The following is a 26,895-nucleotide window of genomic DNA, read 5'->3' as shown; positions in this document are numbered from 1 at the left end:
ACACCAGCTGGAGTGCGGGACTACACCGATGCATTAATCACTAGCAGACACAAATATAGGTAGTGTTGAAGTTAATTGGATGCTGTTGAGTAAATAACTTCGTCATTCCCTGGCAAACATGGGTATAGAGAAGCTACATCTCGAGGATGCCTTGGAAGATAGTCCTCAGGTAAACTATGGGTGAATTCTCGTGCAAACTGACGTCGAAGTCAAGTGGGAGGGGTGTTGTGCAGGGTACAAACAACGGGCTTTCCCCATGCGAATGGTACCGATGGTATCGATCTGCAAAGTCAATTCGGAATTCCTTCATTTGATTCTAACGGCATGTGTATTTTCGTTGTGGCGTCCTCAATTTTATGCCACGAATTCGATCGAGTCTGGCACGGGGCCGGGGTACAGACAGAAGTTTTGTACAGTGCAGTGTTTAATCTAAAGCAGATCTTTTGTTTACACTAAATAAACGGTTTGAAAATAATGACAATAACTGTCAAATTGGGACAAGTTGCATATTGATTACATGAAATGGGCAAAAGTCGTACACGCATATTAAAATTAATTAGATACCTTAATTAGCACTGCAGAATAGGCATATATATTCAGGAATTTTGTAAAGTCCTTTTTAAACCAGTGATGGTCAGACTTGTGTGATTGTTGGCACCAGATAGCTCTGTTGGCGAAGAACATCAGTCTGATTAGAGTTCAAATCAAGTCTGGTCCGTCACTATATTTTCTCCATCCTGCTACATTTGGTGCTGTGATCTTTTGAACTGGCAATTTATTACTAATAGCTCCTGCCATGGGAAAAAGTCTGGTATGATCTTCAATTGTTCAAGGGTGTATATGGTTTTTTGAAGGGGGAAAGTGATGGTCAGACTGCTTCAAATACTAACCCCAGATAGCTCAGTTAGTAAAGATTAGAGATTCAGAAGGCTAGCGGTTTTAATCCAAGTCTGTCCTATAATTATTTCTGTTACATTTGGTGCTCACTGGGACTAACCCCTGGAACTGACCGGTAAACCTAATTCTGGCTGCGGAAAGAACCATGGAAGTTGTCACATAAATGATCATCAAGGGGGAGGAATGTAATGGTCAGACTAGTTTATTTGTCTTTGCCATATAGCACAGTTCGTAAAGCACCAGACAAGAGATTATGGAGGCCTGGGTTCAAATCATCCATCATTTTTTCTCATATCCCATTACATGGCCGTGATATTCTAGTAAAATTACAAGGAAACTTTTCATTAAAATGTAGATAACCAATTGTTGCATCCTGAATAATCACAGCAAGCAATTGGTGCTTTTGTCTGTTGCCAAGTCATGGAATTTAAAACAATACATGTACATGTAGTCAATGTTGCTCATCCGTTATAATTTTGCATCATTGATACATGTATAACATCAATGAATTATGATCATGCATTAATTATGCCCTCCTTCAAAGAAGGGAGGGCATATTGCTTTGCTGCTGTCTCTCTGTCGGTCGGTCGGTCAGTCCATCAAGTTTCCATTCATTTTCTTTGCAGAGATTGCACTTACTGAAATGGAATTTGGTATTCAGATTTATCATAGCAATATCTAGGTCAAGTTTGATTTTGTGTAAGATTGAGCAATTTTCAACAGCAAAATATGCTAAAGTAAATTTATTGATATAAAGTAGTGACATGTACATGTGGGAAACTCAGTGTAAACGCTCTTCTTGTTGAAGTAATGAAGGGCTCTTGAATCTGGTCCAACCAAAAACTTTAAACATACATTTAACTTGGACAACCTTGTAACATTTTGAACAATTTGTATTGTAATTATAAGTGGTGTTTGTCCGTTATCTTTTTTGTGATGTCTTAAAGGACCTATATGTTATTAAAGGAGGAAGGAACTGTTCTTGTTTTGAATACACATCTAAATAACTCACTATATATCCTCAATAGTACATCACTTGATAGCAGATAAAATCTATGTACTCGTTTTAATTGTGCTTGATTTCTTCATGATCTTTGCATGCAGCCTTATAATTGAATTGCATGAGCTTTTAATATAATTTGAAGATAATAGGGACTTACTGTGAAAAGATAGATGAATTAAAAGATATTACTTGTGGACTGGGTTCATATTCAATAGTTTCTCTACCTCTTAGCTTTTAGAAGCAAATGTCAGCTATGTTAATATAAGCCAGTGTACATGCTACAGTAGTATAACAGATCTATAGAGATTGACCCTGATTTTGATTAACTGTCAGTCTGGCCATGGACTAGTTACATATATACACATAGAAGGTGTTTATGTACATGTACATCATTGAGGTTAGCCTGGTCAATTGCTACAGTTGACCTGTCATGCAATCGACACTAATCATTCACTGATGCATGTAACGTGTAATGAATTAATAATCATTATTGCATGTTTCCAATTCTGATATCTTTGGAAGTTATCAACTTTTTGGAATTTAAAACTTAATATATAGTGATGTAAATTTAAAGATTAAAGCTTTTAAAATTGATATAAATTATATGTTGCTTGTTTATTCTCACAAGAGAACAATTTGTGTGTGTATGAAGACATGGCTGAAAATATCTTTTGAAGTGTTTGCACATGCAAATTTCAAGTTTATACTTGGTAAACCTCCAAAACAATGATTTTTTTTAATGTAGATTAAAAGCATCATACGTGTTAGTGTGTCGTACTTGTGAAGAACATGATATGCCACAGAATTGATGCCCCCTTTTCCCACCAATTTCAACCCCTTTAGATCAGTTTAAAGGGACTTTTTGCTGTGCTGTTTTCAACTGAAATAAAATGAGATTATATTGAGTATCCCTTTTCAATCAACTCCTTTTTCATTAAATGTCAGTTTTATAAATCATATATATAGTTAATTTAGTTCAAATGCATTTTTTTGATTTTGTTTGTCTGTTAAGCATCGATTATTTTCTAAAAGAATTTTATAATTTGTATGATCAATATTTTATAGTTATTTACCTTATGATTGATATTTTCCCTGAAATCTATTGATGCAGCTGTCCACATTGTTCATTGAGTCTATAAATTTACTCCTTTCTCAGGTAATACACCTACCTGTATTTTCTGTTTTAGACCCGCAGTTTGCTGTCGGTGTTTGAGAAGGATGCTATGACTCTTAAGAAGTACACAACAGGTCTACACAACTGTTGTCAGAGAATCATGAAGGCACAGGTAAGTGTTCTGATGGCCCATTATTACACTGATGGGAATCCTTTGAGTCCCTGGTAGAGTTAAAGCAGAGTCATTCATACAGAAATTCTTCAAATGAACTGGTATCTTTAAAGCTTAAATCCCATCAGTCCTTGATCAGTGTAAATTCTTAGAACTACTGGTTAATATCAGACATCAGTTTTTTATCTTTGTGTATAAAATGTTTAAGCCTTGAGGTTTTTTTCTATCATCAGCATGGTAGAATATCATAAACTGTGTCTAAACCAATCAGATTTCAGTATCCTGTTAACATGAAAGCAAATGTATAATAATGTGTATTATCTTTCAGAATGAGTTATGTGCAGCTACACAGTCCTTGTCACAACACCTGAGAGATTTTGAAATCCAGGTATGAATCTAAGGCTAATGCTATTGTTTAGATTAGTTAATAATTTTTTTTTTTTTGGTGGTGGGGGGGGGGGGGGGGTGGTGGAATGGAGGGAAGGGGGGGGATAAAAAAAAATTTAAAGAGGGGTACTTTCCCATTTTATCACTGATATGATTGTAATGATCAATTTACAGTCTGTTTTGTTACAAGAAATGACATGATGTTGTATTGTTATTAGTGATGGGAATCGGTGAGATTTTCATAATCGATAATTGGTTCCTCGCAACTAACTAATTATCGATTAAAATAAAAAAAATTTATATTTCATAGTTTAGTGCTAAAAAAATGTAAATATACAAGATACAATTAACTGGCTTGTTACAAGGCCTTTTGTATTTCGCATCTAGAATATTCTGTTTATGATATGCGCTCGTTGAAAGGGAAAAAAGAATTCCTCAACCGATTAATCATAATGAAACCTTTTATAATCTAGCGCTTAAAATGCGGTAACAATCGACTGATTTTGGATCATAATTGATAATTGTAACATCACTAATTGCAATCATGTATATGTTTCAGAAATTCCCGCTGGAGTCAGACGACAGTGTGCTGAGCTCCACATTGAAGCAGTTCAGCAGCTATTTAGATGATGTAAGTACTAAATATGAAAACAGAATGAAACAGATATAGTACACATGTCTTTAGGATTCATAATTGTAGTGTACCACAAATATACTGTGGTTTCATTAATATTCAAGGGTATCAATTTTTGTGGATAAAGTAAAAATCACTGTGACAGTTTCAAGGATACGTAAATTTGTGGCCAATGACTCTATCAATACAAAATGTTAATACTAGATTTGCACTGCAATGAAAATTTAATTTCATGGATCAACTTAATTATGAAATCCATGAAAATTGGTATTCAACGAATATTGATGAAACCACAGTATATAGATATTTATAGATATGCATTCATATGTTCAGGGTTATAACTAATTTTTGTGTACCAGGTGAGCTCCATACAACAGGTGCTGTCTGCTCAGTTCTCGGAGACCATGATGTACCCGCTGTCTAGGTTCCTACAGGCCGATCTGGAGGGTAATTTCTAAAGAATGGTTATGCATTTATTTTATGTGTTGAATGCATTACCTACATTGCATAAATTGAAAATGTGACTAAGAGGATATTAAGTTTATTACATATATTGCTTTTACCATGATGGGGCAATAGGCTCTAAACCTCTTCTATTTAATGTCAAGATGAATAACATTACATGTATTTATACTCATATTTAGCTGAGAAAAATGAATAACATTTGAAATGACTGGTATAAACCAATGAAAAAATTTTGTCAAACAATGCATTGAATTTACTAAGACTTTAAATTTGTGATTTCAGAAGTAACAACTCTATGTGAGATGTATCAAATAGCCAGTAATGGTAAGTCTGTATCCTGTAATCTGAGGAGAAACAAGCTAGCTAGGAGTTAGGTAGTTCTGACATATCAGAATGCAGTGCACTGTAAATCTTGCATACCCCAGTAATTGCTACTTTACTGATCAAGTAAAACGAAAAGTGTTAGCTAGTACACTGTACCATAAAAACAGGAGAAATTGTTTGAATTTCTTTAGTGAATACTGGTAAACTGTATTACCAGGTGGTTTAATCTCATTTAAAATCAATGCCTTTTTGGATCATGTAGATCATTTTATGAACGGTGAGCTTGGTAATCTCTGATTACCTATGTTTGGATCATGTAGAACATTTTATGAATTAACAATAAATATGTGGTTCATGTTGTATCAATAAGTTATTTCTTTTTTACGGATTACCTTCTCTGTATATATTTTACCCGAGATTTTTCTCCCTTACAGAACATGACAGTGCAATGAATCGGTACATGAGATTACCCAAGAAGAAAGAGAGTGAGAGACAGAAGTCGGAATACAATGAAGAACTCTATCTCATGAGGAAAAAGTTTCACCAGGTACACGCTTGTACTGTCAAGACTTAAATTATGCGAATATTTTAATGTATACTGTAGATTCCTAATTAAATGTGAGGAATTAATTTCCGCATAAAAATTGCAAGAAGCAACCCTCACGGATTTCAAAATTTTGCTTTTATTTTCCAGACAGTTTTGAACTATAGGAAATTATAACAAAAAATTAGTGATTGCGATTTTATATTCTTGCAATTTGATACAAAACTGTGGAATTGCAGAATTAAGTACTTTTGTGAAATAGGGAATTTACAGTAAACAAGTAGTTTAATTCAATTTGTGAATGATTTTGGGAACATAAATCTGTCAGAAGAGTTGAAGAAATTCTACTTTGATCAATTCTAAAATTAAAATCATTAGATGATAAAATTTTGTCAGTAAAGAAGAAGTAAAAAAAATGAGTTCTTTGGCATTTGAATGAATGAAAACAGATTTCATTGAAAGACATTTGTAACTTGAGGAAGTTATAAGTTTTTACAAAACCTAAAGGTGAAGATATACCGTATATCTGGTAATTTTTGCGACGATCCAATTTGCGCTTTTTTTTTTTCAATCTCTTTCAAATCGCAAATAATTGAATAAGCAGAAATTGATATGTCTTATATCATTTTCTGTAAGAAACTTTTTAAATCGCGAAAAAGGACTGATGTAAATTGTAATTTGTTATAGATTTTCCCTATTTTTGCTTATTTTGTGACATGCGAAATAAAAATGGAAATATACGGCAAGTCTTTTCTGTTGTCCCCTATCTTATTTATTACTGAACAGTAGTTGGTGTATAAATAATTATATGAAGTTGAATGAGATATCTGTACAGAGAGTTTATTATTTTGTAGACCTCCCTTCATTACTACTCCAGTCTAAATGCTCTACAGTACAAGAGAAAATGCTCCCTGTTGGAGCCCGTTATGGGCTACCTTCATGCCCAAAGGGCTTTCTTCCAGATGGGCCAAGATGCTGTGGGAAAGAAAGAAATTGAGGACTTCTTGAACAACATCTCAACCAGTGTTCAAGGGTAACTCAAGTGACATGTTACAATGAATACCAGTAATATAAATGGAATAGTGCCATTATTTATTAAGTGCTTTTTGAAAAAAACATTAATTTACTTTTGTTTTGTTTCTTGGACAACTTTTATTTTCTGCTTTAACATTTTGAAGAATATATTTCCCTAGTACTTTCATGATCATGCTTTGATGACTATACTTTGTACTACCGGTAATTGTTTATTTGACTCAGTCATCTCTGTGAATGATCATATTTTATTTGCTTAAAAATTGACAATTATTTAACAATTTGTATATTATATTATTTTAGTTTAGTAAAAATTTACTGGGTATGAATTGGCAGGCAGGTTTACAATTAGACTTTCATTGCAGAGTTCAACAGGAACTTCAGACGGAGACCAAGAAAACAGTGGAATTAATTGACTCACTGGAACAACAGAGTGCTCATCTGTACCACGCGGAGCCGATGGTTGACATGCCTTATATCCCCCCGAACACGACGCTGACGCAAAAGGCTGGTTACCTGTTTCTGCGCAGGTTAGAAAGCGGTGTTTCTTGTGGTCTTTTTTATACAATGTGTATCTTGGTATATGAGTGTGTTACATGTTCACAGGCGTATATATTATCCCATAGCATCTTGTTATAATTAACATGCAAACATCCAGATATTAATTAGAATCATCAGAAGTTATCAACATATCTAGTGTTAAAAAGAAATTGTTCTTTGAATTTAAAAAAAAAATTTAATGATCAAGTTTGATTTACAGTAGATTGTGTCGTAATGATGTAGAGAACTTACAGTAATTGTAATCATTAGTATGAAGTTAAAATTCATTAACTTTTATGCAGACATTTCCAATTTCAAGAGATGATCATCAAAATTGGTTTTTGTTTAAAAAGAACCTCAAGTGCCAATTGACTACTGTTTAGATATTTCATTTCATTGTACATCTAAATTTACTTATGATGAACAAATGGTGCAAAGTGACAATATGCTTTTGCTAAAATTTCAAATAAGTCAGGGCATATACATGTACTTTTTGCGATACAAATTACTTTCGCAGGAATTAGTTTAAATTTGTAGTTATCTCTCGATCCACTGTATATCGATCTCTTATCTGTATATGATGTTGCATACCTGAAAATATTCTTGAAAAAATACCATAAATACCAATTCTTGAATAAATACCATGTAACCGGCACAGGGAAGCTGTGTGAAATTTATAAATCGTAAGTGCTTACTGTTAGAATTTCTCTGCGAAAAATTAAGTGATTTTATAAATGAACTTCACGATAAAAAAAGCTTAAAATTGTCCAAGTCTTGTCCCAGTTGATAATCAGTTAATAATAGAAAAATGTAGATATGATACAAATTTTTACAAGGAAGACTTTGTATATTGTAATACCCCTTTGTTTGAATTGAAACATTTGCATAGGATGCAGTTGGAATAAATTGGCAACTTTCATATGCCAGTCTAGTTAGCAATTAGATTAGTACCTTTATTGTTTTACTAACAAGACCTTTCCTCTGGTTTCTAGAGGAAAACATTTTCATGTGCCTGGCCCGATTGGGTAAGCTTGTGTACACCACTCCATTGTAACACCAGACTAATTAGACCGATCTAATTGAAATTAGACTAGACTCGTAATATTGCTTTTCTGATACACTATACAAGATATTACAATATCCCAAAGAGAGTGAACTTTTTAACCTCAACACACTAGCGAGGTGTCTCGTATAGTAAACAAAGTCACAACTTAGTGCATGTGTAGTTGCTAAGTTTGCATGTGAATTTGTTGTTTACTTGATTCAGAAAGGAATAGCCGATTGGGCAGATCTTTTACACAATTTTGGCAGCAAAAACTTAACATTAAATACACGTCCTAGCTTAACTTGGCATAAAATACATGTCTGAGCATCAGAGTTTAAGGGGTAAAGTATTAAACTTATTTATAGATGCTTGAATCTGATTCGCTTACTTTTTTATATTTATTCTTAAAAGGTTGCTTTTTGGTGACCCCTGACAGGATGTTTTTAGACCTTGTACAGCTCATCATAGAGGAACAATTTTACAAGTCTAATTTCAATTAGATTGTTACAATTAAGACTGTTTGATAATTTCACTCGTTAGTCATAGAGATTGCAGTAGCAGCATTGTATTAAACAGCTAAATCACATTAAGTCTCTATATAAACATCACAGAGTGTGATGTGGTAGTCATTGCAGTTACAGCATCTTCTGTAGACCCTGTCATAACACTGTCTCTTTGGGGATTTTATTGTCCTTTGTTTGCAGTGAAACTAAGTTTTGAGTGGCACTAATTTTATCTTGGACTTCTTGCTGTTATCTTTTCATGGTCACAGAGAGTGTATTCTTTGCTTATTTCCTTTTATAGCAGCTTGTACATTGATATTGTCATTACTGATTTTAGAATGATGTTTATTGATATAATGCACTGTCTAAGTGATTGTGTTGCATCATGTGCATGTGCATGAATTTGAACAACTGTAGCAGATAATTATTGCTACCATGTGCATTGTGATTTTTGATTTGTTGATTGGTATTGAACCAGGAATTTTTCCTTCTAAACATAAATGAATTTAGATAGATTTAAATTATAAGAATTTGTGTCTGTGCCTATTTTTGCATTATGGTTAATGTCTTTTTTTCAAAATTTAATACTGTATTTGTATTCATTTTTAAACAAGTAAATAGCAATGAGTTTTAACATTGTATATTTTTGACATTATAATATAATGTCATTTACAAGTTTACCATAAATTTATGAAAGAATAAAGTTTCCAATAAAAAATTTATTTACCTGTTAAAAATACCGGTAATTATAATTTTTACATCTGATTTTTTATGTGTGTTTCTATTGTATGTATGATGTAATATACCAGCTTTTACATGAATTATCTATAAACTTTTAATTCTTGTGCATCTTCTCTCTTACGAAAGATTTTTCTAATGTTTTATAGCAAACAGCTGATAGCCACAAAATGGGAGCGATGTTTTTTCTTCACAGTGGGAGGGAATTTAATGAGCCAGGCCAGAGATGAGGTAATGCTAAACACTATACCATAGAAATCACTGCTGTGTACAACTATCAACATTGGTACTCACTGTAATAGAAAGGGAGACAAAACTTTACTCTGCTTGTGAATGGAAAACTTTAATCATAAATAAACTTTTGTTTGGCTGTTAAGAATTTGCAGACAGTGTAGTGTGTTGTAAAGTAAGGGTATATTAAGAAAGATAATACTAAACCAAAATAAGAACATGATTAAAATGTTGTAGCTCTCTGATCAATGTCATATGGTCATTAATTTCAAGTAATGAACCCTCTATATTTACCTCTTCCATTGTCTTTACCTGTGATAACACTACGTATGCATGGATTTTGTACTATATAACCCATAATACAAATGACGCCAAATCAAGGCGCCAGCGGGGTTTGCTTATTAATATTTAAATATATAATCGTACGATGGCTTAAAATTATATAATGTAAATATATGTTATAAGGAATCATTCTTTGAATATTATGAGGTGATAATTTTGGTCGGGGCGTGATCAAATCTATCATAAAGCCCTTCGGGTTTTATTGGATTTGATCACACCCCGACCGAAATTATCACCTCATAATACTCAAAGAATGATTCCTTATTCCTTATTTAATTTCTTTTAAATTTTGTAATTTTTCATATATAAAGTTTGGGTAGATTAATTGGTAAACTGTGTTAGTCTACCGGTCTATCCTTACTCTTCTTTTGAACTACACAATGATGACCATCTTGTTGTCTTAAAGGTTTAAGGTCGAAGTATAAGGACTATAGAAAATGTTCTCTGTTGTTTAACTGTTGAACGTAATCATGCTTTTGATAAATCAGATTGTTTTGACAAACACATCTTAATCATCTTCACAACTTAAAAAAAAATCATTTTATGCTTGCATGGCTATTTCAGCAAAAACATAATTTTTAGTTTGGTGTCTATATGGCTTCATGATTAAATTAATTTAAAGTGTTACCTATGCTTGAAGTATTCTTAAACTATTCCTACTTACAGGTCATTTCTACTAATACAAAAAAAGTAAGCTATTAACATCAAATGTAATGCCCAGCAAACTTCTCCTTGCCGCACACCAATGTGAAATATATTATTATGTTCAGTTCACCCCTGCATTGCCACACTAATTCCATGCACAGATTTCTGTTTGTGTTGACTTGTTTATCGTCCATCCTTTGTTGTTGGTGTTGGAATGTCCAGTTTATCCATGTTACCTATGTTAAATAATCAGTCACTTGAATATTTACATACTGATTAATATTGACATATTTTAATACAGTGAGCCTTTTCATATTACTTTATAACAAGGATGAGAAAGAAAAAAGCTAAAACATGCTGGAGTCACTTTAGATTTTATTTGTGTCATTGGACAATAAACACAGAGAATCATTTGTGGGATGCAATTTAGATGAAAACAACATTTACAATGTGTATTGAGTTGATGTATATTTTGTGAGAGAAAAAGATAATTTAATTCTGTATTAGTGAATTAGAAATTATCATTTAGTAACTGCATGGACATGTTTGTACTTGTATATACAATGATATATAACTATTGTTTTTTTATCAGTAGTTTTTAGAAAACTTCACTGTTATCAAAATTAAGGGTTAATTTTTTTTCATAAATTTAAAATATTGAAAATCTATTTTCAATATTTTTGTATTAGCTATAAACAAACTGAAGAAATATGTAATGAACAATAATTATTGTCAAAAATTACCATCCAAGAAGACAGTTCTATGAAATTAAATAAAATGTTAATTACCAGTATTGACATAAGCGCTTAGAAACATATTCCTTAATATTCAAGTAGTTTTAATTAATAATCAAGAATCTGGTAGTGATACTAATTTTGTGGATAAGATTTTACAGTACTATAGATGACTTCTTCAGCTAGAGTGTCAGACCTACTGGTAATTGGAACAATACTATTACATGTAGTAGGCAGTATGTTATAATACTGTTATTAATTGGTATCCAGGGATTTAGTTGTCAAAATCTGTGATGTTTTAACTTCATAGATTCATTTTACTTCCAGATACTACATACAGTTGTACTTGTCAGGTTCAGTGTGGTATATGGGGAATATGTGTTTAAGCAATAGACCATGTATGGCAAATCTCTTTGTTTTAGATATAGAGTTACATGTAACTTGTAATTAATTTGCATCTTTCATATAAAGATATCTTTATTTCATGGAACTTTTCAGTTGGCGGGAAGTTTAGTATTGGATTTGAATGAACCAGGCGTGTTGGCTGAACCACATGAATCAGATGACAGGCGATTCGTCTTTCAAATAGTATCACCCAAAAATAAAAGGTAACATGCAAGTAATTTAAAAGTAAAATAGCTAGGACACTGAACTTCAATTACAAAATGACTTTACAAAATAGATGCTATTTATTAACACAAAATGGAAAATTTTGTGGTTGATGAAAATCATTTTATTAATTTTTATTTTTTAGAAATGTAGTGCTGCAAGCTGAGAATGAAAGAGAAAAAGATGAGGTAATGCTAAAGTTACTCATTGTATTTTTGTTTTAAAATTGTCATTTTGTATCATCAGAAGAGCAATTTCCATTGTGATAACATTGAGCTAGATGTTCATGTTATTTATCCTCAAGATCAAAGAGTAGATAACTCCAGGTAGGTTATCATGATCTAGCTGATGGATTAAAAATGGGTAAAGTTTGTAATACTTGTTTTATGACTAGATATTGTTGTTATGTTGTAGTGGATCTGTACCCTGAACAACATAGTGAGAGAGAGTGGATATGTCAAAGGGAAAGGGGGAGGTCCACAGGCCAAACCTAAGGTCAGCTTACTGGTTGACAATATATGTCAAACTTATGTCAATTTCCATGCTTTATGTATCTTGTTGTCCTGCTGTTATCATATTAATGGGTTTGTAAAATACTTTGACAAAATATTTGTGTAAGAGGTCAGACTGGCTACTAATATTTCTATGTCTGAAAGTAATTTTTTTGGTGGAATTAATGGATGGAGTTTGAAAAAAATTAAATGGTAGTGAAAAATGGAGAAAAAGCATTTAGAAAGGCGTAGCATTTTTTTAAAGAATGCTTTTGTGATATAAGTTTAGTTGGATTTCATCTGTGATAGGGGTATCTAAAGTATGTGCCCAACCATATATTGAAAGATTTGAATGTATTTCCAGGAGAGAACCTCCAGTTCTAGCAGTATGTCCAAACCTGGATCTGGATCTGTGAGTCCGGATCAGGCCAGCATCAGCAGGTACCCTGAGTGTATATATAATCCATATATAATCCATATAGACTGCATGAGATTTTCCATGTTGTTACTTCAGTCACAGTAGCATGAGTTGATACTGATCTCTCAAACATTACACTTTAATCTGTGTTTATTTGACATGATAAATCAACAGCACTTTTTTTTTACATCACTGATGGTGATATATACATTGTATCTACAAGGAATTATATTTATAAATGACAATTCGTAAAAAAAAAACATTTATATTTCATTAGATATATTGATATGTACAGACTGTACATTAAAATTCTTAAATCCATTCCATTTACCGGTATATCTTTTTTATGAAAATTTTTAGTGCATGAGTGAAAGTATATACATATACATGTCGGGTAAATGAATATTATTTCTTAATAACATTAGTAATTGTATCTTATTTATATATATATATACTGTATGCAAAGGAAAGCAAGTTGAAAACTTTCTTTGGAGAAGTTCTATCAAAGCACTTTATATATGTATCAAACAGTTTTGACAGAGCATGTATTTTCTTTATTTCTATAAAATTTGAGACTGAATTTGTTTCGAAGTATTCTCTTAATTAGCACTAGACAGTTTAATAAGCAATACTTTCTTTTTATGTAGAGAAATCAGACACGAAGATTCATTCATACATGTATTATTTTTGTGTGTGTTTTTACTTTATCATTTTGTTATGTTTTTGGTGTGTATTTCTTACCTCTTCACAGCATGTCAAGTACGGGGGCGGTTCCTAAGACCCCCACCCCCACCCCTTCCAGTTCCTTCGTGGCTGACGCACCCATTCAGTTTGATTTGTTGACCCCTACCAGCCAGAATGGAGGAGTCGCACCCAGCTTGCCAGGCCCCCCAAAGTTAGTGTCCAAAGCATGTCACCATGCCTGTATCATGTCTCCATTTTAGTTGCAGAACTGAAGGTCATGATCTGGTAGCTGTGGTACGAGATACTAGATCTGGAATCATAAAAAATAATGTATGCTCTCACTTTTCATCACAATCTCTCTTTCATCTGTTGTATAAAAACATTTTCAGCTGTTGTATCAAATACCAGTTTAGAAATTAGATGTCCTGACTCACTTTTAACCATAATCTCATTTTCTTTATTAATTTGATATTTTCTTTTCCAAAATATATCCACGTTGAAACAATAGATTTTGAATATTTTCCTTAAAATGATAAAACATGCAACCTTTACTTAATAGACTTTTAGTTTATTTCAAATTTTTCATACTTTTTTATGAACAGTTTTAACAATTCAGTTGTACTTTGGCATGAAATGATATTATCTACAGATCGTGGGGACAGTTCTGCAGCTGTATGGCATTTAGTGATTTTTTTTTTTTCAATCGATATAAATATTAATTTTAATTATTACATATGTTCTGTTTTAGTGACTTTAGAAGTAATGTTTCATAAGAATACTCTACAAAATATTTTCCTGCACTTCTTTTTTTATCACACATTTTTTTATGAAATTATAATATTTCTATAAGCAGTACTTGCAGTGAAAAAAAGCACTGTATTCAAGAGTAAAACTTGTCTCGTTTTTTAGGAATATCTGACAACTTTCTTTTTAAGATGAAATTATTCATTGATTTCATGCAATAAAATCTGGCTAAGTTTAATGTTCAATGAAGACATAGACACACTGATAAGGGAGATTACTCTACCAGGCATAAATTAATGACTGATATTTGTACTAAATACATCTTTTTGTCAATGAAACTGCTGTGATTTTTAAAATTGCCAGTATGGGTACCACAAATGAAGAAATGTTTTTTTTAATATAGTAATTTACATATCCAAAAATATCCATAAAGGGTGTATGACCTTAAAAAGGCATATTAATTATTTCTTAAATCTATGATGAATATTCAGGTGTTGTACTATTTCTTTCAGCCCAGAACCGTAAGATATATTACTCAGTTTGTGTTGTACATTTTCAAATATCGCATGACAAAAAAGTTGACCTTGAAGCTTTCTTTTATGTTTCAAATTGAATTTTTTTGGTTTATTTACAAAAAAAAGAAAAAGACCAAGTTGCTTTGAGCTGTTGTAAAGCTAGATTATTCGATTTTTTACAATTCTTCATAAGAAAAGATCCTTGTCTATTTTAATTTGAAATTCTTCCTCAAATACTCTAGAAGCTTTAGTTTAGAAAAAGACATACCCTGTCTGTAGATATTGTGCTCAGTTTTGTTAATTGTGTTATAATATGGGAAATGTCTGGTTAAAGTCTACTTGTGTTACATTGATTTTTGAGCAAACATTTAAATAAGATAAACAGTAGATACATGTACATTGTAGTAGTTCCTAGGCAGACTTCATGTAACACTTTGCCTTGATAAAAAAAAATCATTAAGTAAGATTCATAACATTTGCACAATTTGATTTTTGATTTCTTTTTCAAGTTTTACATGTGCTTTGTATGATAAATTTTTTTTAGTTTTGTTTTTTTTAGCTCACCTGAACCGAAGGTTCAAGTGAGCTTTTCTGATCACCCGTTGTCCGTCGTCCGTCCGTCCGTCCGTCCGTCTGTCTGTCCGTCTGTCTGTAAACTTCACATTTTCAACTTCTTCTCAAAAACCACTGGGCCAAATTTAACCAAATTTGGTACAAAGCATCCTTATGGAAAGGGGATTATAAATTGTTAAAATAAAGGGCACAGCCCTTTTCAAAAGGGAGATAATTGCGAAACAGTAAGTATAGGGTGCATGTCTTTAAAAATCTTCTTCTCAAGAACCACTGCACCAGAAATGCCAATATTTACACAAAAGCTTGTATATATAGTGAAGATTCTAAATTGTAAAAATTGTGACCCTCGGACCAAAACTGGGGCCCCAGGCGGGGTTCAAAGTTTAACATAGAACTACATATGGAAAATGTTTAAAAAATCTTCTTCTCAAGAACCACTGCACCAGAAATGCCAATATTTACACAAAAAACTTGTATATATAGTGAAGATTCTAAATTGTAAAAATCGTGACCCTCGGACCAAAACTGGGGCCCCAGGCGGGGTTCAAAGTTTAACATAGAAATACATAGGAAAATGTTTAAAAAATCTTCTTCTCAAGTTCCACTGCACAAGAAATGCCAATATTTACACAAAAGCTTGTATATATAGTGAAGATTCTAAATTGTAAAAATCGTGACCCTCGGACCAAAACTGGGGCCCCAGGCGGGGTTCAAAGTTTAACATAGAAATACATAGGAAAATGTTTAAAAAATCTTTTTCTCAAGAACCACTGCACCAGAAATGCCAATATTTACACAAAAGCTTGTATATATAGTGAAGATTATAAATTGTAAAAATCGTGACCCTCGGACCAAAACTGGGGCCCCAGGCGGGGTTCAAAGTTTAACATAGAAATACATAGGAAAATGTTTAAAAAATATTCTTCTCAAGAACCACTGCACCAGAAATGCCAATATTTACACAAAAGCTTGTATATATAGTGAAGATTCTAAATTGTAAAAATCCTGACCCTCAGACCAAAACTGGGGCCCCAGGCGGGGTTCAAAGTTTAACATAGAAATACATAGGAAAATGTTTAAAAAATCTTCTTCTCAAGTTCCACTGCACAAGAAATGCCAATATTTACACAAAAGCTTGTATATATAGTGAAGATTGTAAATTGTAAAAATCGTGACCCTCGGACCAAAACTGGGGCCCCAGGCGGGGTTCAAAGTTTAACATAGAAATACATAGGAAAATGTTTAAAAAATCTTCTTCTCAAGAACCACTCCACCAGAAATGCCAATATTTACACAAAAGCTTGTATATATAGTGAAGATTCTAAATTGTAAAAATCCTGACCCTCAGACCAAAACTGGGGCCCCAGGCGGGGTTCAAAGTTTAACATAGAAATACATAGGAAAATGTTTAAAAAATCTTCTTCTCAAGTTCCACTGCACCAGAAATGCCAATATTTACACAAAAGCTTGTTTATATAGTGAAGATTCTAAATTGTAAAAATCGTGACCCTCGGACCAAAACTGGGGCCCCAGGCGGGGTTCAAAGTTTAACATAGAAATACATAGGAAAATGTTTAAAAAATCTTCTTCTCAAGAACCACTGCACCAGAAATGCCAATATTTACACAAAAGCTTGTATATATAGTGAAGATTCTAAATTATAAAAATTGTGACCCTCGGACCAAAACTGGGGCCCCAGGTGGGGTTCATAGTTTAACATAGAAATACATAGGAAAATGTTTAAAAAATCTTCTTCTCAAGAACCACTGCTCTAGAAATGCCAATATTTACACAAAAGCTTGTATGTATAATGAAGATTCTAAATTGTAAAAATCCTGACCCTCAGACCAAAACTGGGGCCCCAGGCGGGGTTCAAAGTTTAACATAGAACTACATATGAAAAATGTTTAAAAAATCTTCTTCTCAAGAACCACTGCACCAGAAATGCCAATATTTACACAAAAAACTTGTATATATAGTGAAGATTGTAAAAATCGTGACCCCCGAACAAAAATTGGGGCCCCAGTAGGGGTTTAGATTTTAACATATATAGGAAAATGTTTTAAAATCTTCTTCTCAAGAACTATAGTGCAACTGTTTTGGATATTACTATGCATACATGTACATCCTTAAATAATGTAGATTCAAAAAATTGTAACTCCCGGACAATTGATGGGCACCAAGAGGGGTTCAAAATTGAAACATTTAAAAAAACATAAAGGAAAAGTTTCAAAATTTTCTTCTCAAGAACTACAATGTTTTAGTTTGTGGAATTTCTATGCATGCATCCTTCGCTTATGTAGATTCCTAATTGGTAAAATCGTGACCCCAGACCAATACTGGGGCCCCAAGATGGGGTCAAAGTTTATTATAGAAATATAAAGGTAACATGTTAAAAAATCTTCTTCTCGAGAACTACAATGCTTCAATTTGTGAGATTACTATCATGCATACAACCTTGGATAATGAAGGTTCGACAGTTTTAAAATAGTGACCCTTGGACTAATGCTAGGGACCCAAGATGGGTTTAAAGTTAAATGTAGAAGTACCGGTATATATGGAAAATGTTTAAAAATCTTCTTTTCGAGAACTACAATGCATCAATTTGTCAGATAACTACGTAAGCACCCTCAAATAGTGTAGATTCGAAATTAAAACAGCCGTGACCTCAATCTAATACTTGGGCCCCAAGAGGTGTTCAAAGTTTAAATTAGCATAGAAATATAGAGGGAAAATGTTGAAAAATCTTTTTCTAGGGAACTATAATGCTTCAGCTTGTGAGATAACTATGCAAGCATCCTTAAATAATGTAGATTCCAAATAATTAAAACTTTAGCACTGGACTAATACTGTGGCCCCAAGAGGGGTTCAAAGTTTAACATAGAAAGATATATTGAAAATGTTTTTAAAAAGTTTTTCTCGAGAACTATAATGCTACAGTTTGTGAGATTACTTTGCAAGGATCCTCAAATTGTGTAAACTCTAATGTAGTGGAACCAAGAGTTATCTTTCTTGATGCTCTGTATAGTCGGAGAGTTATTCCTCTTGAAGTGGAACTCTTCTCTTCTTTTTCAGGTTGTGTACGTGCGGTCCCACCGCAGTGCTACACATTTTAATTCCTATGTTACTATTTATGTTGTTCAAGCCAACCATAAACCTCGGACCATAACCGGGTCCCCAGAAAGGGGTTCAATGTTTAAAATAGAAAAAGCATATGCTACGAAATGTAATGTTACAAGGAACTGCTGTTCAGGTGAGCGATGTGGCCCATGGGCCTCTTGTTTTTATGGAGCCCTTCCATATAAAACTTTAAAACATGTATAAATAGATTTTAAAAATGCATTCAAACTTCAAAGAAGAATGATCTCTTGAACTAAGTATCTATATTTTTGCTGTAACAGAAGAATTAACCCGTTTGACCAGTCAGCCAATGAGGTACTGGACACTCTGGACTCGGCCATTGATAACTCAACTTTTGTTGAGAGTTTTGTCGTCAGATTTCTAGGTTCTATGGAAGTAACAACAGACAGAGGTAAGATATTATTAGGGAATTTTTTTCTGTTATAGATTTGTAAGCATTTTATTTTTTACAATCTAGTGTGTGTTTATTTGGCTTTTTGTAGCTGCAGGTCTGTAGCTCTCAGTCGAAAACTAATGCAATCATATGTGCACTGTAAAATTGCAGATTTTCACAATGGGAGGCACTGTAGGTCACAGGTTGTTCATCCGAATTTTTTCAGACCAGGAGCTACAGACCTGCAACTAGCTTTTTTGTTGATTTTGTATTTACATAGTATGTATAAAAGCAGATTGATACAAAGTTATTAGTCTTAAGATGTTGACAATAGATATCAAAAAGATTAAATTAATTGGTTTGACAAGTTGATGGTTGAACTCAGGTCTATTATATGATATGAAAGACTTGTGATTGTGAAAGTGAACATCATAGAATTGTTTCTCCTATTTCATAAACTGTTAAGCATTTTGTATAAAATGATTATTAGGTTTATTTATGCTGTACAAATGATAGAGGACTTTTCTATGGTTGTAGGAGAGAAACTGGTGCATGAAACGATGAGACAAATCATGGCGGCGCGAGCCATTCACAACGTGTTTAAGATGACAGAATCTAGACTGGTGGTCTCCAGTGAGGCTATGAGGTAAACCAACCACAGATCTCAACACATCTCAGCAGTGTATATGTATAGTTACTCAGTCACGTTACATCTAGAGTCTATGAAGTGAACCAAGTACAGATCTGTTATATGAAGTCAAACTTCATTTTGAACTAAATAGGACCAGTTAAAAACTTTGAGATATCTGAGTATCCGAGATATCGAGGGTAAATTACTTAAAGAATAATTGGTTGGGACTTACAAACTTAATCACTTCGACATAATCATTGTATTTGAGATATCAGTTTTCAAGATATGAAAGTTCAACTGTATGTTTAAAATAACACAGTTATAACCTAGATGACAGTTTGAGGTAAACCAACCACATATCTCCACACATCACTACATAGTATCTAGTATGTTTAGTTACTCAGTTACATCTAGAGTTTATGAGATAAATTGAGATAAACTATTACCACAAATACCCACAAATCAGAACACAGTATCTATGTATAGTAATACATCTAGAGTGTTTGAGGTAAATCAACCACAGATCACTTCACATCAAAGTGGCCATGTGTAGTATCTCGGTAATTACCGTACTATAGACATAAAGTCATAGAGACATACAGTAAATAAAGATAGAGTCATAGATTGTATACAGTAAATAAATCACCAATCACCACACACATCAGTTTACATGTATGTCAAGTGACGTGGTTTAATCTTGAATTTATTTGGTACTGTATACACATGTTACATTTGGCTGTGTATTCTATTTAATGGTTTTGGTGGCAAGCTGCTTCACACTCCAGGCAACACAATGTAATGTATTTTTATAGTGACTGGAAGTTGTTTAAGTCTAAGTTGAAGGAGCTTTCTACAAAGGCATCCACACACTGTATTTTTATTGCTCTCAAATTGATACATGTATCTGTTTCAGGTTGATAGACCCTGCTACCAACACACTCCGCACAACGTTTGCTCTGGCAGACATCTCATTTTGGGCAGCACATCCCGAGAACACAAGGTGAGTCTCTGGTTTAAATATAGTTAACTGGTAATGAAGTTATGAATATGTAGATTGCATTTGATGTTAAAATATCTTATTTCTTTTAATTCTAAATCCAGAATTTAGTATTGATCTGTTTTTCTCTTTTCTCACATGTCGATCATCATATAATATGTATTTAAAAATGTAATTGTATATACACTATCATCTTGAATAAATGTTAAAATTTTGTAAACATTTTCAAGTTATAAACATAGTTAATAATTAAAAATATAGACTCCCTTTAGGCATGTACCGGCAGATGTTTGTATTTAAATTCACAAAGTAAGGAAAGCCTGTTTTTAGTACATGCCCCACTCCCCCTTACAGTTATCAATTGTCTGTAGTATGTACATGAACATCTATTTTTTTGACAGACTGTTTGGGTTCATCACTCGGACCAAGCCCCCGGGGGCCACCAACTCCACCTTCTCCTGCCATGTGTTCGAGTGCAACATTTCTGCAGAAGAGGTATCGTTTCACTCTGTTCCTCAATTTTACGACAGTGCATTACGTGCTTAAGAACTCCTATTGCACTACAGTAAAACACAGTTTTAGCGAACATGCTTATAATGAATTCCTCTGCCTTTATTTCGTGTTGTAAACTTAATGGAATTAACAAATTACGCATATAACGAAGCAAAAATTGTCTGTCCCTGGCACTTTGTTATAAGCGTGTTTAATTGTACTTTATTCTAATCAAGGTGATTATGAGTATTCGATGAATATTTTTTTTTTTCCAGATTTGTCAGGCAATAGGAACTGCAACAAAACTTGCCTTCCAAGCATTAATGGTAAAACCGACATCTTTCTCAGATTTTGATTATTTCTATCATAATCATGTTTTTCAAGTTTTGGCTATTTTTGTGATCTTGTGCATTAAAACTGTAACAAATATTTATCTGACATACTAAGGTAGTGCTGGTTTGGCCAATCGCAATTATTTTAATTACTAGTATTATATTTGATACTTCTTACTGTGTGTTTTAATTAAATCATAATTTAAGTACCAGTTAATTCATTGTAATAGCAACAATTTGGTAATACATTGACTGTTTAATTGCATTTTGTTTGGTGAATATATATGAGTGTTTGGGGTGGTACTGTAAACTGTTTGTCAAGGTATTATATATGTACCTATTGATGAATCTTATGACTAAAAAAGTAAAAAGCAAGTGAAACTTGTGACATTTACTTCTTCAAAGAAAAAAAATTATCAAGAACATACACTGTACTTAAAAAAATTCCACAAAAAATATTGTGATAACTTATGCTGTTCTGTATGTACAGAGTGAATGTTGTATCTGGTTAAGGCTATCCACGTTTAGCATAATTATGTCTATCACATTGTCATCTGTGGTTTCACTCTGGTCACATGTCCTGCTTTTATTTGGCAACACATAAATGAGCATGGAATTTACTGAGTAAATCTTTTGATTTAAGATTTACTTAGCAATCCACATTTCCAACTGCACAATCATATAAACTTTTTAAATGTATGTAGTACAATCAGGATAGTGCATACAAATTCAAAATATTCTAAATGTTTTATTTGAATAAATTGACCACAAATAATAAACTATAACATAAGAAATATCTTCTTGATTTTCCTTGAATATACCTAACCAAGTACCTTCTAAACATTTCTATTTATTAACATGATAAGCACCAGTCTACAGGTGAGAGTTGATGTAATATCTCTATGCCTTTCCTGTTATGAATTTCAGCAACGTAAGTTACCGCCAGGTGTAGGGAAGGCAAGTATTTGTTTTACATAAATACCTAGAAAGCAGCATATCAAACCGAGCACAGCAGTTATCTCCCCTGCCCAGGCTTTTATGGTTTATTCACAACCAGAATATATCTTATTCCTAAATGTTACAACAGATCATAAAGCATTGTTATGATTTTTTTTTTTAAATGCAAATTAGGATTTTGCATAGTTGCATACACTGTCAGAAATATTGTCTGACAATTTGTCATTTTTTAGTAGGATAATGGAATAAACATTTTATTGAATTTTGATTAATACAATAACAAATGAAATTGGATGTATTTGGGTTTAATTGCATGATCTTTTTATTTTTAATCATATAAATAAGCTTTATGCAAAATTTCAGGCAGGGATATATTTTAGTGTAATGTACGGTAGATTAACTGATAAAACTAGAGTCATGTCATGCTTGTTTACAATATTCAAATAATGGAAAATTAATAATGTCACAACGACTGGTTTTTTTTATCATTTATTAATGACCAACTCTAACAGTCAGCTGTACTGTAGTTTCTGATGTGCTGATTTATTGTCAGACTGTGTACATCCAGGTATTTGTGGAAAGCAAGCAATAGATGAGGGAATGGGATGTTGTCTAACCCCTGTACTCTGTTTATATCTCAACATCACAGTATACTGGGAGCTGTGAACACATCTATATTGACATCTACAATGCATCAAATTCAAATCTAAATGCTTTGCAGCATTTTTTCATTTTCTTTGAAAGATTAGCGCTTGCCAGAACATTAAGTCAAAGCTTCCTTAAAATTAAATGATAGTATCTTTGAATGATAAAGAAAAATATAATCACATGTTTCAAATGAAGAAATTATTTTGCAATGTACTTTGCATGGTTTTAATATATTTAATGGTATGGGTATCAAATTGTTCTTTTCACCTAAAGGTCTTTTGAATTTGTTTTGAATGAGTACAATGTACATCAATTAACTCCCTTGGCAGCATGTTTGTCATCTTTTAACAAGAAGAAAAGTCATTTCTCAATCTGCATGATGGATGTTATTTTCTGCATGCGTTGTATTGTCAAAAGAAGCAACAAAGATAAACCAGATAACATAGGTTTTTACTTGTATATGTATAACCATCAAAGTATATTTTCATTGTATCCAAGAATGCATGTTATTTATAACTTGTATGGGGTATAGGAAAAACGCTTGTATCATTATTATCTATTGAATTTAACAGAATCCAGGCATGAATTTGCACAAAACACTATGTAATCCCCCTTGCCCCCAAATAAACAAGACAAACAAATCCAAATCTGCTTCATGCTTTATAACAACAATATTTGCATATATATTCAATATGTTTATCTATTTAATTCTGTTTACTAATAAACACCATCTTTTTTTTTTGACAATTCAATGATAATGATTCCATATTATCATATATACTGGAACTTGTTTTCTTGACATTTAAACATCTTCTCATAACCATAAAGTGTATATAACTACCTATCTTATTGATGATTGGGAGCTATTACACCACTTGGCCATAAGATCATCAACCAAGACTAGACTTGAATAATAAAATTATATCTTTAGTTCTATGATTGCCGTAATTCGTAAAAAATTCAAGGTCACTTTGATTTCTATTTAGCCTTGCAAATCCACAACAAAAATTTTGTTAAATCATAGAAATGTGTTTCAAATACTAATTTGACTGGAGTCTATTTTCGGTTGATTGTCATGGGGCCTACTTTGAGTTTAGGGAATGATGACGTTTTTTTGTCTGGTCACAGGAAAAGAAAGCGATGGAGAAGATCCAACAGGTGAAGACGAGGGAGAAGAACATCCTCCTCCAGAACATCCAGCAGCTTGAGGATGCTCCAGAGGATGAAGAAGACAGTCTGCACAACCTCCCACTGTCTCCTGATGGCAAATACCTGGTGCTTACTGCTGCTGACGAATCAGAAGATGGCATGGAGTCAGGTGACTTGTCTCAGCCAATGGAAAAACTGACTGTTGAATCTATGCAGCAGCCAATCAGTGATAGCTTTGACACTGAGGATGTAGAACCGGAGTCAGAAGCTTGATGTTGAGGTTACGCAATGCTTTTTGGTGTTAATGTTTGGCTGTAGAGTCATGGGTGTCATACTGATGTTCACCTCTGTGATCTTGGTCTTTTGAAAGGACATTTTTGTCGGAAGGTTTTTAGATGATAGTAAGGAAATTCGCTGGGAGGGAATTCCTATTAGGTATTTTAATGAAAGGTTTGAACCTTGTAGTTAACAGTTAGTATATGTTTTTGTTGTAATTTATTTTATAGATACTTGTTATTCTGTTTTAACAAGTCTAAATACTTGTATTGAAAATGCTGTGTGGGTGTGGATTGGGGTTCTGAAGAATTTTGTTTTGCTTCTAAAGATTTTATAAAACAATCGAACTTTTTTTTAGATCTCTGTGCAAGAGACAGGGCTTATGGGGATCAACTGTTTTTGCTATTTGGCTTGATAGCTTGAAGACCTAATGTTTGTTGTTTATTTAATATATGATTTCGTTTTCTATTTATATGTTATAAATGTCAGAAATAATTTTTTCAAACAATGAACATGTATGTAGTAGTATGTATTTTCTTAAAAAAAAAAACTACTATCGACTTTCATCAGGTTATATTTAACAGATAATATTGCATGTTGTCAAAGTTTGTTAATGTTTATAAATCTATAAACACAATGTCATGCAATTTTTTTTTATATATTTCAGAGTGAAATACTTTCCTTAAACTGATCTTTTTAAACATGTATAATTGTAGGTGTTCCCCTTAACATTTGAGGTTGTAAATCTCCCTTTTACTAGTGCCATTAGAGTTTTTAGTTGTAATAGTCTTGCCACAGAAAACAACACAATAATCAGTTATCTCCCATCATTTGTAACTAAATATCCCTTCATATGCTCTTTAATCATTGATAAAACAATGTATCAGGCTCTTGAAAAATGACCTAGGTGTATTGAATGTTATTTAATATTTATGTGATAGCATTTGTGGGTGTGTGTGTGTGTGTGCGATTGTTATATATATATTTATAGATATATGTATCTAACATATTGCTCAGAACAGGAATGTTGAAGAAGAACAAATTTTCTGTAAGGTGTCCATTGTTATAGGATCTACACTGTTGGAGTGGTATTGCCAATAGTCGTACATGTAGAGGAATCATATTGAATGGGACTTTTATCTTCATCGATTTTTCTTTGTGTGATAAATTGAAAGAAAGCAGATGAAGAAAACTCAAATGGGATATTTTTCATGTTATTTACATATTGTTAAAGTCAGCCTGTTGCATTTTTAAGAAAGCATTTAGAGTCTTAAATATTTTTTCCCTGTTTAATTCAATTTTTATGAACTTCACTGTACATTGTACTGTATTCCTGTGTTATGTCTTATTACAAATAGCTGAGGCGTTGATGGAGGCATTGCAGGCCATTGATTGACTTGATGAATACATTGAAGGTCTCTCTGATTAAATACTGCTCTATGATTTTTACTTGCACTGTTCACAATTTCACTTTTAGAAAATAATCAGGTTGAAAGGCATTTATTGTTGAATCTTACCCTTCAGGGAAGGCTGACATCATCTGCATTTAAAGGGGCATGGTCACGATTTTGGTCAAAAATCATTTTTTCGATTTTAATGTTTACAATGCTTTAGTAAGGCATTTTTAATAGGCAACCAAAATTTGAGTGTCATTTGTTGAGTTATAAGCGAGTTACAGAGCTTATGATTCTTCGCTATGTAAACAAATCTTTTGTTTATATTTTGAATGTTGAAGTGAAAATTCCCATTTTAGACCTATAATGAATGTGTTAATCGTTAGGAACTGTTTTTTATGCTTAAAATGAATAAGATAGACAAATCAGCTTGAAAAAGATTTTTTACTGGTATATTGAACCTATGAAAACAAAAACAGTGCACGGGCCTTGTTTACATGACGAAGAATCGTGAGGCCTGTATATATCTTGCTTAAAACTCATCGACTGGCACCCAAATTTATTTGATCATTAGAAATCCATTTTGAAAGCATTTAAGATAAAAACAGAAAAGTAAAATTTGACCAAAATCGTGACCATGCCCCTTTAAATAACAAGACTTCTTTTTGACAAATTATATTCACCAAATCATAATTAAAACTGTGTACAGAGTTATGAAACTTATGTTTTGCCACCCATATAAGAATTTACCATGCTTTGTTACTTTGGGGTGGTGAAGAAATTTTTTCACTTTCTTCACATATCAGAATATTAGACCACTAAGGGGTTTTAATCAAATGTAAATAAAAATTCTAAAACTATGCAAACCATTTTCATACATGAAGTCATGTAACTTGCTTATTGTTTATGGTAGAAACCGATTTGGGATTTGTCGTTTGTGCTTGCTTTATCCATTGTGCCTGATTGTTTTTAACACATCTTTACCTTGTGTTTTCCTACATATGGATAACTTTCTTTTTTGATTGATAAATATTAGAAATTAACTCTATGTTTAATACATGTATCAATGAAAGCACTCCATTTCACTAGCTGAAAATAGCCACTTGAAATTGTATATGATA

The 26,895-nt window shown here is 32.7% G+C and overlaps 1 protein-coding gene across 7 annotated transcripts; it reads left to right on the top strand.

Annotated features, from left to right (window-relative positions):
- Positions 1-26,379, top strand: LOC105327258 (DCC-interacting protein 13-alpha). 7 transcript variants are annotated; one of them, XM_011427609.4, is made up of 24 exons: positions 2-169; positions 3,088-3,186; positions 3,515-3,574; positions 4,133-4,204; positions 4,567-4,654; positions 4,955-4,996; positions 5,431-5,543; positions 6,395-6,573; positions 6,938-7,102; positions 8,105-8,137; positions 9,548-9,629; positions 10,638-10,661; positions 11,849-11,958; positions 12,105-12,147; positions 12,374-12,454; positions 12,815-12,891; positions 13,620-13,763; positions 18,786-18,916; positions 19,436-19,544; positions 20,443-20,529; positions 20,928-21,021; positions 21,294-21,344; positions 22,278-22,307; positions 24,084-26,379. In XM_011427609.4, exons 1-24 carry the CDS (start codon positions 119-121, stop codon positions 24,375-24,377), a joined length of 2,259 nt encoding a protein of 752 aa, XP_011425911.3. In that variant the 5' UTR covers positions 2-118; the 3' UTR covers positions 24,378-26,379. The 7 variants fall into 7 exon arrangements, with proteins under 7 accessions (XP_011425916.3, XP_011425911.3, XP_065937188.1 ...); XM_011427614.4 differs by lacking the exon at positions 13,620-13,763 and having other exon boundaries at positions 1-169; XM_066081116.1 differs by lacking the exon at positions 8,105-8,137.
- Positions 26,380-26,895: the final 516 nt, after the last annotated feature.

This window comes from Magallana gigas, chromosome 4, assembly GCF_963853765.1.
Source record: "Magallana gigas chromosome 4, xbMagGiga1.1, whole genome shotgun sequence".
Taxonomy (NCBI): domain Eukaryota; kingdom Metazoa; phylum Mollusca; class Bivalvia; order Ostreida; family Ostreidae; genus Magallana; species Magallana gigas.
The sequence above is the reverse complement of the archived record's forward strand: the minus strand, read 5'-3'. Positions and strand labels throughout refer to the sequence as shown.

Coding starts and splice junctions, on each gene's coding strand:
- LOC105327258 (XM_011427609.4), top strand. CDS start 119: ATGGGTATAGAGAAGCTACATCTCGAGGATGCCTTGGAAGATAGTCCT. Junction 10,662..11,848: donor TTTCTACTAATACAAAAAAA/GTAAGCTATTAA, acceptor GGAACTTTTCAG/TTGGCGGGAAGTTTAGTATT. Junction 11,959..12,104: donor GTATCACCCAAAAATAAAAG/GTAACATGCAAG, acceptor TTTATTTTTTAG/AAATGTAGTGCTGCAAGCTG.